Source organism: Nanorana parkeri, unplaced genomic scaffold (assembly GCF_000935625.1).
Source record: "Nanorana parkeri isolate BGI_ZX_2015 unplaced genomic scaffold, ASM93562v1 scaffold570, whole genome shotgun sequence".
Lineage (NCBI taxonomy): Eukaryota > Metazoa > Chordata > Amphibia > Anura > Dicroglossidae > Nanorana > Nanorana parkeri.
In genome coordinates, this window is record NW_017306838.1 from 267483 (window position 1) to 286129 (window position 18647).

An 18647-nucleotide genomic window follows, 5' to 3' on the forward strand; every position below is an offset into this window, starting at 1 on the left:
ACTACTGAAGGCTTGATTCCAGATACCACAGCATACCTTCAGAGGTCTAGTGGAGCTAGTGGAGTTCATGCCTCAACGGGTCAGGACTGTTTCAGTGGCTAAAGGGGAACCTACTCAATATTAGGTTGGTTGTCATAATGTTATGGCTGATTGGTGTATAGAGCAGTATATGCACTTGGTTAGCAGTGGGAACCATCATTGCAACTGTACTGTGCTCCTCACTTGCAACATAGATTTTTTTCTAGCATCAGAACACCCTGAAATTCTGTGATGCTACAGATGGCAGTGTCCACTAAATTGGGTGCATGCTGGACTTCACAATTCTGCTTTACTGGTCGACCATAAAAATAGCTTGTCTAAAATTAGATATTCAAGGAAAGGGGACATCTGAGTGGGATAAAATGTAATCTCAAAGCAGGAGTATATCAACTCCATTATTTTATTATTTACAAGCAACACTTTACTTTTTTTTCCCCAGGCATTATTTAGAACTGTGGCCATGATGGTCCCAGACTATGCACTTATTGGTGAAATATCACTTTACTCCATGGGTTTTCTGGATTCTAGAAGGTAAGATCAGGTTTATATGAGACTATACTATTTTTATAATGTCAGTGATGAAACCTATCAGATCTAAGGTACTCTCTAGGGAATGATGCTGGTGAGTGGGTGTTTCTCCATGTTTTCTGTGCAGCACTCACAGAAGGCTGATGTTTTCAGAGACATATTTCACTTTCTGCTGTGGGACCAAAGTTTTAAAGATTTAAACTTTTAAATAATATTTTAAATTAATAGATTTTTACATAAGGATTTCAAAATAATTACTGATATTACTGATTTCAGTGCATCTGAAAAGAAAAACACAAATATGATTATAGCTATTAACTTTGCATATTTGTTTAATTTGAAATGCAATTCCTCTCTAAAAACCCTTACTAGATGGATGGATTGGTATTTTATTTTTTTATTCGTTTATTGACTGACATCACATACATAACATAGATACAGTCATGAGCATTGATACATAGAGTACAGAAGATACCACAAGGTTACACTTAGGCTGGGTTCACACCTAGGCGGATTGAATATGCACGTTTTTCTTACCGTGATTCGCGATGGCTGTATCCCAATGGAACCACCCGACCAAAATGCCCCAAAGAAGTACATGTACTTCTTTGGGCGTAGGGCGGTTTCCCGCACGTTCGTACTCGCGGAAAAACGCCCAGATGGGAACCATGCAAATTGAAAATAATGGCATTTCCCTGTTTGAGCGTTTTTCCGCGAGTGCGAAAGCGCGGAAAAACGCCTAGGTGTGAACCCAGCCTTAGGTACTGTTCTATACATCAAATTCCAGTAGAAGTATTATGTGGATACATGACCGTTTGGATATCACCAGACATAACAGTTGAATTGTATCGTATATCAGCATCTGTGGATTGGTATTTTAGAGGATAAGTGTACCCTTTTAAATAAAGCCCATCTCCAGCCTCATCATTAATAACCCTGTATGACTAACTTACTTAGATCAGCAACAATGTCTTTGCATTGCCTAGGGACAGTGCAGTATTTAGTTCCTCTGTGCGGTTTCTTCCTCTTACACCCCAGCATGGATTGGATCGACTGTTAAAAATAATGGCAGTTTAGGCAGTGCATATACCAAAGTGAAGAACAAGACTATTATTATTCTCTATTGCCTCAGCCTGACCAAACTATGCTCTGTAAGAAGAAGAAACAGTGCCAAGGGCATATACACTGTGCCAGCCCTGAGCATGGTAGGAAGGGCAAAGTCATATTTTCTAGGGCCAAATAGGACAACATACTTTAAATTAGAGTGAAGTAGCATAAACAGAGCATTGACACCAGGCAGATTTTCAAGAAGCGGGTTTATTTGGCCGGCCAGGAACAAGCAGCAATTCAGGCGTGTTCAATAATTATGGGCTCGCAGACCTTTTTTATATGTATTTGAACAATAGAACTATATGTGTTGCATTGAATTATTTCCAGAAATCAGATAATAATGCCACCCTGTACTCGTATTAGATCATGTCAAGAACATTAGATGTGTCTTGTTAAGACTTCCTTATATCACAGTTAGAGGACAGCTGTCTTGGCATTGAACCTTATGTTCCTTAAGCCAAGTTAAAAAAAAACGAGTTTATGACTTTCTGTCATTGAACACTTGTTACCTTGATCTGCAAAGCCTACATGTCCTACATACACTCTAGTTTCCTCTACCTACAAAGCTAAATGTTCTACATGTTGCTTACTCTTACAACTCATTATATATGTATTATACTTTATGTGTATATGATGTTATCACTATGAATCAGGATAATAAAGATATATAATATCTATAATTACAATCATTGGTAATATATTTATTATTACACAAATATACACTATTAGTTAGGTATTATATAACTGCAAAACTATTCAGTTTACTTACTTATTATTCTTTACAATACATTATTAATTTGAAATTAGGGCTGCAACAACTAATCGATGTAATCGATGATAATTGATAATGAGAATCGTTGACAATGATTGATTGTCCCCTCCTATCAGTGGTGATAGGAGGGGGGACAGACCCCTGCAGCCGGTGCTCAGCAGTGAGGAGAGCTCCAAAACTCACTATGCTGCCCCCCCTGCTGCCGCTGCTCTGCTTCCCCGTTCTCCCTGCTTTTAGCCCCTGCATGCTGTGGTCTGTGTCTGCAGCCGTTGCCTAGTGGGGAGGAGAGACTGCTAAGCCTCTGCATTCTCCTGTTGGTGCCCTTGGTGCCTCCGCTTCTGCCACAGTGCCTCCGCTGCTGCTCCGCATGTCTCCACTGGTTGACTTCACTGCTCCTCCCCGTGTCCCCACTTCACCTTTCCATTGAAGTGGAAAGGTGACACTAGGTGACACTGACTCCTAATGTCACCTTAAAGAGAATCTGTCATCTCCAATGTGCTATCAGTTTTTCAATTCAGATTATTTTAAATGCATGAAACTAATTAAAATGTATAATATAATACAGTTATTAAAATAAATACGGGTGGGAAAAACAATAATAGTATTATTTGGTTTCAGCCTGACAAATGCTGCTGCAGGATGTGTGTTGCAGTGCCATTCATTTCAGAGGCACCCTAAACACGCCTCCCGCCTCTGCAGTGTGATCGCCTGCACTGGTACGTGCGGTACTGCAACGCTGTGCATTCCTGTGTGGTGCGATTGCAAAAAATGTGCACGCAGTTATATTCTGAAGTAAACTTTATTTGTAACACTCCATTTGTGTACTTTATTTGAAATAAAAGATGGTATTTGTTTTATCCGATTAATCAAAAAATAATCGACCAACTAATTGATTATAAAAATAATTGTTAGTTGCAGCTCTACCTGAAATGCTATGCAAGGCTAAAACTTTCAGTAACCTAGTTATAATAATATTAATAATAGTGTTTGTGCTGATTAACCCCTTGCCATCCGCCCATTGTCAATAAACGGGCGGACGACGGATGCTTCCCGGCGGGTGGATGTACATGTACGTGATTTTCTGCTTGAACAGAATCCCGCCAGGAATGTAAACAGCTGTTACCCGCTGTTACATACAAGCATTCAGCCGGCTCTACAGCCAGCCGATCACTTGTATGACCACGCACAGTGCACCCCCCTCTGCTACTAGCACTGAGAACAGAGGAGAGATCAGCATTTCCCCACTGCTGTGTATTACATCACTTCAGCTTTTAGCTATCATTTCTCTGGCTGCTATAGCCAGAGAAGAAGCTGGTGAAGCAGATCTCTGCTTCATCAGCTTCTTTGGGGGTTCCAAGGTGACATTAGAGACACCTGATGTCTCCATAAAGAGGACCTGTCATTGTATATTGGCTACCACATAGGGGGCTTGTTAGCCCTTATGTGATAGCAATCACGTTAAGTGTAAAAAAAAAAAAATTAAAGTCTTATATTAAAAAAGAATAGAAAACACCCAAAAAATCTTTAAGTTCTCTTTCCCCTCGTGCACGCACTTATGAACGTAAATACACGTCGCGTGCGCTTATGTGTGAAAACAATGATTATGCCACACGTTACATATCACTGCGAACGTCGGAGTGTGAGCAATTTTTTTAGGGCCATTAAAGGAGAACTATGGGGTTAAGGCTTTTCCCCATAGTTCTCCTAAGGGTAACGGGAGGACACAAACTAGCGTCCTCCCGTCACCCTAAGCTCAGTATACCGCAAACTACAGCTTGCGGTATAGTGAGACTCCGCAGCTGAAACGGATCCCGACAATTATGTCTGGATCCGCCCAGCTGCATGAGTGACAGCTGGCTCTGCCTATCTAGAGTCAGAGCCAGCTGTACCCGCCCCGTCCGTTCCGCCAGTCAGCGCTGGAGGATCGGACAGGGGAGGGGAGAATCCAGTCCCTCCCCTGTCACGGCTCTCTGCCGTGACATGATCGAGAACTGAGCGAACGCCAGTATGTGTTCGCTCACTTCCCAATCTACTGAGCCGACCTGTGACAGTTTCATTGTCACAGGTCAGCTAGAACTATGAGGATGAGTGAAAAGCACTCACCCCATAGTTCTCCTTTAATCACTGATAACACTAAACTGATGAGCGTTAAAAGCTTTTAAATCGTCATCGATGGCCAATTTAAGGCCTTGTTCACACCAAGCGCGGAGCAGAGCAGTTACAGGCAGGAGCAAAACTGCGTCAAATGTATTCCAATGGTATTTTTAGCTCCAGTTCACATCACAGCCATCAGTTCCAGAGCAGGTAAAAAAAACTGCAGCAGGCCCTATTTTACCTGCTCTGGACCTGCTCCGGAACGCATGCAAATGCATCAGAACCGCATGCAAACGTCTGGAACGCACTGAAAGCCCATTTTAAACAAAAAAAAAACAAAACGGCCCGGAACACATCAAAAACGCGGCACAACCCACTGCACTGCGTGTGCAGAAACTCATGCAGATCTGCTCTGCATTTGGTGTAAACAAGGCCTTAGGGATGGTAGTGTTTTTCCAATTTCGCGGGTGCACGCAATTTTAACACTTGACATGTTTGGTGCCTATTTACCCGACGTGAACCCGTATTTTATGTTTTACCAAAAAATTGGGTTTCTTCACAAGACATGCAAAACAAACAAACAGACAGCGCCTTTTTCTCGTATAATACAGTTTTATTAAAATAAATTGAAAATTGACATAAAAGAACTACTCACATAGTTATATCTGAATGGATGATACAAGACAGATCCCCTCAGAGGCTACATAGCTTGCTTCCGCATTTCAGGGGATATCCCCCCTTCCCAAAAATTGGGTACTCATACATGTTTTATAACATAACGTACGGAAAACAGATTTTTTTTGATACATTTTCAGAAACTTTTTTTGTTATATAGTAAAAAATAAAAAAAAACCAGTGGTCATTAAAAACCACAAAAAGAAAGCTGTATGTGTCCCCAAAAAATGGTTTAAAGTTAATTTCAGTACAGAGTTGCATGACAGAATAAATGTCAGTCAAAGTACTGCCGTGCTGAATACTGAAAAATGGCCCGGACAGGAAGGGGGTTTAACACCCCGGTCAGCAAGGGGCTAATACCAATATGAAATATATGTTAAATATCAAAATCCCACTATAAGAGACAAGACTGTTGTTTCAAATTATGCATGTATCCAATATAATTGTAACAGCATAAGATCTAATGGAGGCTTTGTCTGACCATTCTCTACGTTCTCCACTAAATAATGCAGTTGGAAGATGAATCACCCTGCCTAAAATGTATAATGCGATTTACACTTTGATTTTGGACTGTGTTACCATTCAGTTTAATTGCTCTGTACGAGTATTAACTCAAGTTCTGATCCATGACTGAAGTAATTTTTTCAGTGGAGAAAATTAACATGTTTTCATCTGCAATTTCACATACATACTGCAACAGCCTCAGGGCCTTTTTTTTTATAACACAAAAATATTAAGTTAATCTATCATTAAACTTTCTGACATTTTATAAACCACAAACTCTGCACTGTGACACAACATATTAAACTAGAACTGTTTATCTGGATAATCTCCTTATATTCTGACATTCGGGAAATACAGGAATACATTAGGAAATATGCCATACCTTCAGAAAGGATCTGAAATGTGTTTTGTTACAGATAAACCTTTTCAGATAAAAAGAAATAAGCAAATGGGTGTACCAATTTACAAAGGTGATGTTTTGGGGATTGTGATGCCAGCAAGCAGCAGGTTGTCTGGTTTATTGTGAGGTTTAGCTGAAAAGATAAGTTTATGGTAATAGATAATATATATATTATTTCTGATTTACAGCACAAAATGGATAGTGACTGATTTTGAGCCTTCAAATACTTAAATATTTGGTTGGTTAAAGAAAAGCTCTGTAGAACAATAATTTAAAACAGTACAGTAACATGTTGTTTACCTGTTTTTGGGGGGTTTTTTTGGGATGCACTGTTTAAAAGAAAAGAAGTAATAAGTGTACTTTTGTGAAAAATTATCCCGCGTTAGATAGTTTCACTATACTACCCCAAGCAGTAATAGCCACTGAATTGCAATAGAAAAGAGCCTTGTTTCCGCAAGCCAACTTGTATGGGTGTGGTCAAATTGGTGGAAATAAATCCTATGATTATGTATAGAAGGGATGAGGCCTAGACACCAACCTAAGGACAAGATCAGTTTCTGTTGGATTCATGGGGAATAATGGCTTGCACGCTGACCCCCGCCCCTACATTTGTCTTCACCTCAACATACAGGCACCCATATCTGTGCACTATCAATGGACTTTATGTAGACAGTGTTCCTGCCCTTGTACAGGCCAGTCTTTGGGAATGGTGGTCTCTTCTATTGGTAATGCACCCCACAAAAACAAAAATACACTTAGTCTTCAAATTTGAGCTACAAATAAACCTTGTCTCAGATGATATTATGCCACTGTTAATTGCAGACAGGAAGTAGTCATTACACTGAATGCAACTTTACCAATCACTGAGTTTTTCTAACTTGCTAAAGTTATTTGTTACATTAATACTCATTCATGCATTTTATATGCAGCCTATATTTGATTCTGTTCATGCAAATTGACTCTTGGCCATAGATAACCTTGGAAACAGGAACATTGCATTAGAGAATATCTGTACATATTAGGTTCATTAAAATGACATAATAAATATTCATATGCAATATTTTATATATGCCTGTTATTATTTTTTGGTATGGGCATAAAAAATTTAAGAAAAAAAACCAACAAAACCACTCTTAATTTCCTTTGCTGTATCTACGAGTACTGAATATAGATCTTAATAAGATTGCAGGCTTTAGCCCTAAACAATCTTTTTGCAAGTTTCAGCACTTGGGTTTGACCTCTTGAGCAGGACAGGGGGGCACAAAGCAGAAAGACTTTTTAACCACTTGCTGACCAGGGTGTTTACACCCGCTTCATGTCCAGGCCATTTTTTAGTATTCAGCGCTGCAGTAATTTGACTGACATTTATTCAGTTATGAAACGCTGTACTGAAATTAATTTTAAAAAATGTTTTGGGGTCAAATAGAGCTTTCTTTTGGTGGTATTTAATCACCACTTTAATTTTTTACTATATAATGAAAAAAGTACAGAAAATTCTGGGAAAAAAACGGTTTTCCCTACGCTATGTTATAAAACATTTATTATTACCCAAATTTTTGGTAAAATATAAAAGACGGGGTCACGTTGGGTAAATAGACACCAAACATGTCAAGCTATAAAATTGTGTGTGCCCGTGAGATCGCAAGAAACTACCATACCTAAATTTGGCCATAGGCAAATCTTTAAAAGCTGTTACCGCTCACGATATTCGCGGCAATATGTAACATGTGCAGCGCAATTGGTGCAATCGTCGCTTTTTTGCACGTAGGGGCACTCGACGCTTGGTTATGTGGGAGCGGGGGACTTAAACATTTTTTTTTTAACTGCTATTATATGTGACTTTAAAAAAAAAATTTGGAACTCATTTTTTTTAACCTTTTTTTCACTTAACTTTATTGCTATCATATAGGGGACTAACAAACCCCCTATGTGATAGCCAATTTGCAGTGACAGGTCCTCTTTATGGAGACATCAAGGGTCTTTAAGACCCCTAATGTCACCTAGAGACCCCCAGAGAAGGTGATGAAGCAGAGACTTGCTTCACCAGCTTCTCTCTAGCTTCTGTACTGGAGAGTGACAGAGGAATGTGGAAGAGATGTAATATACATCACCTCTTGCATTCCGACGAGGAGGAGGAGATCAAACGGAGAACGTGTACTAATCTCCATTTCATCTCCGGTCACAGACCTGCTGTGCTGGTCCCAGGCTTACACTGGGCACAGCGTAGCTTTGGATAGCCAGCAGCGGCTGCGACGTGTATGTGTGCACACCTGCACACATATTACAATCGATCGGGCCTCTCTGCAGACGCCTGAACACTTGTATGTAAACAGCCATCGGTAGCTGTTTACTTTTCAAGCTGATTTCCCGCTCGTGCCTGCCACATAGCGTGGGCATGAGCAGGGCGGGAAGGGACATTAAAAAAAGCCCACCCGCATCCAAGAAACCGCTGTCCGGCCAGACAGCAGGTGGTTAAAAGGTCAGTTGAACAGAAATTTTTTAAAAATCCAGTTTACATCTTTACCTGTCACATATCTTTGCTACCACATGTTTTTAACGTCCCCACCCGCATGCGTCGGGTGCACGTACGTGGGAAAACGACAATTGCGCCCATTACGCCGCACATGTTACATATCGCCGTGAACGTTGCAGTGAGAACAATAATTCTAGGGCCATTAATCATTGATAACACTAAACTGATGAGCAGTAAAAGCTTTTAAAGCGTTGCCTATGGTCAATTTCGGGTATGGAAGTTTTTTGCAATTTTGCGGGTACGCACAATCTTAAAGCTCGACGTGTCAATTTTTGTTTAATTATTTTGTATTTTTATCACTTTTTTTCTTAACTTTATTGATATCACATTGGGGCTTGTTGTCATTCAGAGGTGACAGGTTCTCTTTATGAGCCTGCCCTCCAGTACAGAAAATCTAGCACAGCATTGGGCTCTATCTTCCGTACAGCTCAGATTGTGACAGCTGACACAGGAAGCACTGTGAATACAGCACTCCTGTGTCACTGATCACAGAGCAGAGCGGAACCATGGCGGGGAGTGGGCGCAAGGGGGGCAGACTTTGAAGGGGAGGGGCTGGCAGGGGGGAACGGACCAGCAGGCTGCTCTACAAATGATTGGGCAGATCACTTGTACTAAATGAGCAGCCATTTAAAGATAAAAGTGCAGGCATCAGCGCTACCGTGTTTCCCCGAAAATAAGACACTGTCTTATATTTTTTTTTGGCTCAAAAAATACACACTAGGTCTTATTTTCGGGGTAGGTCTTATATTTTAGCAATTCCCCAAAAAAGTACTAGGTCTTATTTTCGGAGTAGGTCTTATTTTCGGGGAAACAGGGTATGTATCGGTGCATTTTCATGAGTACAAGTACTTGTGAAAATGCTCTGTTTCGGCACCAATACCGATACTAGTACTTTTATCAGTGCATTCCTAGTTTATTGCTATTTTCTCCCTGCTACACAAGCCACTATGCAAATTAATATGGAGCTATTGTGTTTCAGCTTGGCTCAGAAGATTGTCGCTACGTACAGACTGTGTTCTGAACAGCTATCATCTCAGCACCATTATGACTACGGAATGCGTGCAGTGAAATCTGTCCTTACTGCAGCTGGAAATCTGAAGCTTAAATATCCAGAAGAGGATGAGAGCGTGCTTCTTCTTCGTGCACTGCTGGATGTCAATCTGGCTAAATTCTTAGCACAGGATGTACCTCTCTTTCAGGTGATGACATAAACCTAGGCAACAACACAATGCTATCAGCTATAGTGTGCACATTTTATTGTAATGTTGAACTAATCTCACAAGTGATTTATAATGTATGCAAACCCTAAAATAACATTTCTGTATCTGTTGTAACATACATCTGTGCATCTAGATTGCATAGTCTTTTCTATCATAGCTTAACCATTCACCTAACAGTTACCTGGAAGTCTTGCCCATCACATTATTGCCTATGAGGCTTCCTGTAGCAGGGGGACAATGCATGCCGGTTGCCTTGCAATACAGCATTGGTGTTACCCTTCTGCGCACACACCCTCAGTTGGACTACAGACAGTGTGCCTATACTCAGCGCACTTCATTCAGTAGGGCTGCTGGGAGTTTAAGTTTGGAACCAAGCAGTGACTTCACAGACGGAGACACATTGTTGAATCTTTAGCTCCACCCACCATTCAGGCAATTCATAGGTCTAAGAACCAGAAGGAGGTTTTGTAGGCACTCATTAAAACTATTTAGAGGAGGATCTTTATGTATTTGGTGACACAGACTGATTCATGGGACTCAGCTGTTACTAGAATTCAACATCCCAGACTATCAGTACTTTGGTTTCAGTCTCACACACACAAATATACCGTGTGTCCCACCACACTTCATTTGTCATTTCTTCTCAGCCTCACTATAGCTACTCCTGGCAGCCATAATGAAAGTACACTTTTTAACATGTATGAAATATGAAGACATTTAATGAAGCCCAATTTCAGTCCAATTTTTGTTTGTGTATGTTGCATTCAATGGGGAAGAGTTAGAAAATCTGTTGGGTTTAAATGGTGTCTGTGTCCTTATTAAGATTATTTCTTCAATGTTCTGTCTGACAATTATTATCTGGATAGGAAGTAAGGGTTAATTTCCCCAATGGGGACACAGATGCAATACAAACCTGACTAAGGTTTTAACCCTTCCCCACTCACCTAAAGAAATGTTTATATTGTTGGGTACATTTCCCTTCAGTTCCTGTTCTGTCTGACACTGTTTAAAAGAAAGCGAGGAGCAATCTGTTAAATGAAAGCACAGTAAGCAAACATTGACAGAGGTGCTGACTGTTTGCCACTCCAATCCAAAACTAAAAAAGTTTTTAATAGAGTTTTCCTTTAATATGTGAGAGCGTATGTACTTTGCTTTTGTTTATACACTTCACTTAATGTGTCTGCCTTTCTGCTGTTGCCATTGTGACAGACCTAAGAACTGTGACTTAGGGAGTTCTTGGTGAAGACCAGTGACTTCATAGACCCCTTGCCTTAGGCCGGGCAACCTAAACCGACCACTGGTGACAAAGAGATTCTACACCCTGTGGCAGAGTGCACCTTTAATGAGACACTCATATTGAATACATATTCCAGTTAGTGTTCATTGTATAGCTTTTCTGTATTCATGTATTAAAAAAAAAAACAACACTGGTTAATTTACCATGATATATTTCTGCACACTTGTAAACCTACTAATATCAACCCCAAGCTTTCTCAATCTCTGCAATGTAAAAGAAATGTTTTATCACACTTTCTGAACACGTAAAGATAATCCATTACTTGCACATCTATTCATTATCTCCCTGACTGGTGCTAATTACATTCTAAATTAGAGCTAGTGATCTGCTATAACCAAATGTTTAAAAGAGATTTTCATTGAATAAAATACATAGGGGTTTTTCAGTGGCACTCTCTAATAAGACAGTGCTGGGTGATGAGCAAAACCTTTCAGCATGGAAAAAATGAGGCAGGATTTACTTACTTAGGTGTTAGTATCTTGTTGTTGCTTGGGTAGTATTTATAGTGTGCATGGCTTTCTTTAATAACACTATAAAGCAAAAAACGTTTATCATTTTCAAGAGTTAGAGCTCTAATAACATACATATACCACAATTATGTTGTAGCAGTTCCTCAACTGTACATAAATTAAGATATTAGACAAGTATATTACTATAAGCTTTGTGGCTTATTGTTTTATCTTATCTGCTGTTGTAGGCTAAAGTGGGCTTAAAGTTGGTGGATTTTCATATGAACGTTCATCCAAAAAAATGTCATCAGGACATTCCATAAAGCCATAAGAGACATGTAGAATGTTGTTTGATATTTTGTTTGGCTTTAACATTCGATTCTGGAAATTAATAGCTTCTCCAACAAATTTTGTTCGTTAGAGAACAATTTTCCATCCTGCTGCTTCAATTTATTTTGTCACTATGGAATGGGAGTTTGTTAATGCTGTATAAATAAATATTCATTTTGTAGGAACATTTCTTTTCATTTTAGAAAGCCATCTGTTTTCTTTTCTCAGGGTATAATTTCTGATCTGTTTCCTGGAGTGGTTCTACCTAAGCCTGATTATGACCTTTTCATCGATGCAATGAAAGAAAATATTGCAAACATGAATTTGCAACCTGTTCCATGGTTCATTGAAAAAATAATTCAGGTAATGTTGAATACAAATTGATAACATAAAACAGAACAATACAGTTTATAATATAGTTGTTAGAGCTTTAACTAAACTATTTGTGTGGTGGATAGAGTAATGCATGTTTAAGAAAACCCCATTAAAATTGTAATAATAGTGCTATGCATCTGTAAAATCTTTTGATGTTCTCTGCAGATAGTTTCTGGTTCTGTCAGTCTCCAATATCTTATATAGCTACTTTAGCCAGGATTTTGCTTCTGTGATAACCTTAACCCTGTAAGTCTGGAACTTACAGACCTGCCTAAGCACTTCTCAAAACAAACAAAACATGAGACCACCAGGGCTGGAGGATAAAAAGAAATCTCTCTCTTCTGCTCTCCAGCTCTCTAAGTACTGCAGCCAGTTCATACATTCTCCTGTCTGGATGATCTAAAATTTTAGCTAGTATGCAGAGTAGGATGGGAATTTAATAGAGACAAGATTTTCATGATAGAAAGATTACATCTAAGAACACACATAGCTAACAGCATTTTTACTGATTGGGGGGACTAATTTTATATGGAGAAAGAGAAATGTTACCATATACCGTAAATCAATATCAAAGAAAAGGAAAGGGTAGAGGTCCAATTAAGGGCTTCACCTGCATATTTCAATAAAAAGATTATGGCACTTTAGAACTTAACTAAGTTTAAAAAATTGCAAATTACCATATTTTATTACCATAAAAGATTTCCTTAATGTGATATTAAAGTCTAAAGATTTTTAATCTATTTCAAATTCTAATTAAATCAATTACAATGGATGCTGCTGTTTGATGTTTAAAAGTTTCAGTTCCTGCAGAATTAGCTGTTCCTCTGAGCACTTGTCCTGATATCCTGTTTTGGGGTGGCTTATTTCCCTTGCAGGGTCCTATGGAGCCATCTTTGTGTGTGCCAGTAAGCTGTGTGCATCTCCACAAACACATAGACACAGCAAGGCAAGACACTCCCCTCCTCCTACCTTCCCTCTCCAAGCTCATAGGGGGACAGCTGCTACAGTTTGTGCTTTCCCTTGTGATCTTGTTATAAAGAGTTCAGGGGTGGCAAGTGGAGAGCGTGGGAGACCAGCTGCTCAGGAACATATTGACTGTAAGTGCTAAGGCAACGATTTAACGAAAAACTTTGCTGGGCAATGCATATTTGTTTGATCTGGATTCATTCTTGAAAAATTGTTGAGCGTGTAATACTATTTTGAGAATTTAAGTAGAAAATGATGTAAAGAAGTAGAAATTATGAACTGAAAAACAGTTAGGGGGAAATTCTTTTTTTGAATCCTTAAACCACTGATTTAGGGCTAGAGGGCCACGTGCGGCCCATAAAAACTATTTTGACATGCTTGGTATACAAGCTACCATAAGGATTTGAATATTAGGGCTTATGGAATATTTGTTTATGCTGGCATGGAGAATGATGATCTAATCTAAACCTATTGTAGTTTACAGTTTCAATGAAAAAAATGTATTCTGTGTTATTCTACTGTACGTTCTGGTACTACTGTTATATCTCATTTTGGGAGCTTTGCCCTGGTTCTTTTCTGTAATGCCCCTATTACTTATTAAGACATTAAATTGGTAGATATTTTTTTGTGGTAAAAAAAATTTTTTTGTTGAATTTGTTTGTTGTAACACTGCAGATTTATGAAATGATGCTGGTGCGCCATGGTTTCATGATTGTCGGGGAACCCATGGGGGGAAAGACTAGTGCATATAAGGTTCTGGCCAAGGCCCTTGCTGATTTACATGCAGGTAAGGCTGTCATTCATTGTTTGTGTGGTCGATCTAGGTTTTCTTTGGTGAATCATTTACAATTACAATTGGAATGTGCAACTACTGGTTTAATCCATCAGAAATGAACATTTTAATTATGGGCAAACTCTGGTGGTCCTTATCGCTTTCTGGCTTCTTATTTTCACATATCAAAACTTTGGTTGTCAGATATGCTTTTTCTGGACCAACTCACACTTGTCCATTATGATAAAGCACAATGTATGTGTTTTCCTGCGGGAAAATGCATTTCATGTAAAAATCTCATTATTTTCTATGAGGCTAGTTCACATCAATGCACTGCGGTTGAATGTAAAAGGGAAACTATGTGTGCCCATTCATACCTGTGCACCCCTTTTGTTTTTTTACTTTGAGGTTGTTTTAATTGATGTATGTAGATTAAAGGACACTGTTTAATCTGAGATAAAAAGTTTGTGTAAATACAATTTACGAGTATAATTGTTACAACATATTTATCAATGCCTGCAAACACTTTTCACTGAGGTAGCTCAAAGCACTACTCATCTGTCAATATGAATTTTTTTTTCAGGGCATTCCTTATTAACCCCAAGATCAACAACTGGTTAATATACTGGTGATATCCCTATATACTGTCTCTGGCAAGCTTTCAAGGCTTACATTAGTGAAATCTGTATATCTAAGGCCAATCAAAAGAAAAGTATCATATATAGGGACATTTACAGCAACTGATGAGAGATCCCCGATCCTTAACCTCTTAATCTGGGTAATACAGATAAGATTTTGTTTGAACAAATTGTTTTCAGAACATTTGTTCAATTTTCTCATTTATAATGGGGTCAAATTGACAAACAATTTTGACCACAGTGATGTAAAGAATTGTAGGAGCAAGTTAGAAAAAATGTTTTCGCCCAAGCGAAGCTCCATTCATTTCCGGAGTTCAATGTTAAAATAAAGGAAATGTTGAACAACATTAGTCTCTGATGGCGTTATCCAAGGTTCTGCTGACATTTTTCGTTAAAACATTTGTACGAAAATCTGCCAGTGTATACCCAGCTTTGGATAGAAAACTGAGTCAACACTGTAGCAGCTAGATTACTTGATGGAGGTGAAGGCCACAGTACATTTTTAATAAGTCTCAACTCCACAAGGGCAATAAGTTAGAGACAATGTTAGGGAAGAAGTTTAAAGACAATAGAATTCAAAGCGATGTCACTGCCATCAGAAATTTGTAGGGTTACCTATTATATTTCTGTATTTTTTTTTTAGCAATAGCGTTTATTGAAAGAGTTTGAGCATAGTTACAGATGATGCATTAATAAACATAGTTATGTATCACGAAATGAGGTACAGGTTGTCAATTGCCCACATGGAAGTGTGATGCAATAAGCAGTCAGATCGCATATTGGACATGTCCCGTAAAACAAGGATGTAAAACAGCAAGATATACAACAAAATGTAAATCAGAGTATAAAATATAGAGAATAAAATATAGAACCAGAGCAACCATGTCTAAGGAAGGCGTTAATGCAGTTCACAGGTGAATTCGGGAAATATGTTTTATATTATATGTGGGGAATAAGACTACCAATGTAAAGGTGCCCATACACTGTACGATTATCGTACGATAATCGAGGGGAAATCACGTGTTCGTACCATAATCGCAAAGTTTATGGAAGGCGTGCAACCGTTTCTACTGTACGATTGCACGTCTTCCATCGAACAAGCAGGCTGAAGAATCGTACGACTCTCGGCGGGTTTTCCAGCCTGCTTGTTCGACAACTGGTGGCGTGCTTGTTCGACAACTGCAGAACAGGCCGGTGTGTGCACACGCACACTGCCTGTTCAGCAATGCAGTCATCGGAAGCCCGCTCCTCAGCAGGGTGGGTTTGCGATGATCGCAAGTACAATCTGCCTGTCCAAGATGGGCAGATCGTACGTTTTTTAAATTACTTTACAACCCTCGCAAGACAAAAGTCTTGCGAGGGTTGTAAAGTGTATGGCCACCTTAAGTGAAAGGAAAGTCTGGCTGTCCCTAAAGAACAACTAGGACACTGTGAACATCCTCTCTAACCAACAATGCTTCTCAATCGTTAACCCTTTGTTAGACGGTGATCAAATCTAGTTAACTGATAATGAGATTTGCTAGCACAGAACCGACAGGGTTAAATATTAATCCTTTGAGCATGCGCACACTGCCCGCTTGCAGTCATCGGAAGCCCGCCCCTCATTGCAGTAATCGAAAACGCGCCCCCTTGAGCTCCCTTACATTCCAGAGGAATATTCAGTTTAGAGGAAAACTTTTCTTTCAGAAAAGAGCAAATTATATGTTTGAGCTATGCAATGTGAATGGGAACATGTAACAGATATAAAATAGGTCTTATCCTGATTTATCCTGACTTTTGTCTTGCGAGGGTTGTGCAGTGTCTGGCCACCTTAACTCCCTCTTAGTATTCCGTTTTATTCACACCACCCCCTAACAAACTATTAGAGGCAGCAGGCATATTATTAACAACTTCATATAAGGAGCAATAAAATTATTTTCGTAGCTTAAGCATCTTAATTCCCTAAGACACTGGTATATGTTTCTCTAAACAAAACTGAAGTTTAAATTCCATTGCTGACAGATCTAACAAGATGTACACTTACAAAACAAAGACACTATTCAGAAAATAATCTGTTTATCAGACAGTGATAGCACTTAATAGGGTTGCTGTTTTTCTGTATTGAGTACGAGTACCGATATTTATTTATCGGTACTCGCCGATTACCGATACTGGTACTTCCACTAGCATGATGCCGGCTTCCCGGCGAGTACGGGTACTCTCCCAAATATTTGGTTTTGGCAACGAAACTAATATCAGTATTGGTGCATCCCTAGCACCTAAGGCATGCTAAAGTGGATTCTCAATCAGTATAATCACACGGAATTACATTGCTTATGAATTCTCTTTTAAAGTGTATCTAAACCCAAGAAAACAATATTTGTGGCTGCATTCGTTTTCTCTTTTACAGGCTTTTGCTCCTTAAGTTTCAACTAGCGATCGCCAGTAACACACTTCCTGGCCTAGGGTGAAATGCTCACCCACTGTACTGTATCTATGGAGAAGCAAAGTTGTCACCCTAGGAAAGGACTACAGAACACTGCCCCCATCTCTTCTATTCCATTACATGTGGGATAGGTGTTGTGTATTCCATACTGATAGCTGGAAAGAATGCCAACTGATGAGAGATAAGACTGAGGGAATGTTTTTCTGAAGCTCCAGTAATAAGTATTTTTTTTTTCTTGCCAGGAAGTGCAAACAGGCATGCAATTTATGGGGGAATGTACATTACATTCTACAGACATAATTTATTGTATGTTAGTTATAAAAATATATAAAGTACATTAGTCTGAAAACACGCCACTCCAAACTAAATGATGTTTTGAAATTCAATAAATTATGACATTCATACAAAAAGTGATCAATTTTAATATATTTGTTTTCTTATTTTCCTAGCCAAATCAATGGATGAGTATGCTGTAGAGTTTAAAGTGATCAATCCTAAAGCCATTACTATGGGACAATTATATGGATGTTTTGACCCAGTAAGTCATGAGTGGACAGATGGAGTACTGGCAACTACTTTTCGAGAACAAGCTTCTTCCACTACAGATGACAGGAAATGGATTATATTTGATGGCCCTGTAGATGCTGTCTGGATAGAGAATATGAACACTGTCCTGGATGACAATAAGAAGGTAATAGCAACTTTGTGTTGTTAATTCATGATAAGACCTAGGAGCATATTTAAAAAGCAGGTAATGTGACATTCACCACACATTCACTGTAATTTAAAACAAATACACTAAGAAAAAACACTATTTATTCACTAAAGAGCCGAAGGATCCAGCCATAGCTTCGGCTGATCCTTCAGCTTTCTTCGGCCGTCGGAGGCCTTCAGTTCAGTCAAACCGAAGGGCTGATGTACAGGCTATTCATAATAGGCCGTACAGCAGCCGAAAGCGGGCGAGTGGCTTAGCCAAGCCTAAGGCAAATGCTTCAGCTCGACTGAGCCGAAGTGACAGCCAAAGCGGGGAGAACGGCCTGCCGAGGGGCCGACTGTTTGTCCCTCAAATCACAGTGGGGCTGAGCCAGACGTGATCTCAAGGCTCCCTTCACCCAGGTGTAATAGCAGATCAGCATCCCCAAATGACCTGGGGACGCTGATCTGTCATCAAATAATAGCAACTGGGCGGAGCCAGCCGTGTCGTCGCAGCCAGCTCCATCCAGTTGCTATTCATTGGCCAGGACCTACTAGAAGACTCTAGCAGGTGCCAGCCAATAAGAAACAGTTTTCTTATTGGCTGGCCCAATTGTTTTTTCTTTTCTTTTAAATATCTTTTCTTTTTTTTTTAATTGTACTAGGGTATTTGTTTACATTTTTTAGGGCTGGTAATGATTAACATTTTCGTGTTCGATTAATCGAAATTTTTTTAAATCGATTAATTGATTAATTTCGATTAATTATAACGCACATACAGATCCAACTACATTGGCCTATACACATACAGCACAGCAATGAAGTAA

At 39.3% G+C, this 18647-nt stretch overlaps 1 protein-coding gene across 1 annotated transcript in view; it reads left to right on the forward strand.

Annotated features, from left to right (window-relative positions):
• The window catches only part of DNAH3 (dynein axonemal heavy chain 3), a 239155-nt gene that overhangs the window by 115567 nt on the left and 104941 nt on the right, over positions 1–18647 (forward strand). The window contains 5 exon segments of the mRNA XM_018562281.1: positions 479–570; positions 9635–9854; positions 12180–12314; positions 13968–14079; positions 17577–17818. Coding sequence (XP_018417783.1) covers positions 479–570; positions 9635–9854; positions 12180–12314; positions 13968–14079; positions 17577–17818 — 801 coding nt within the window.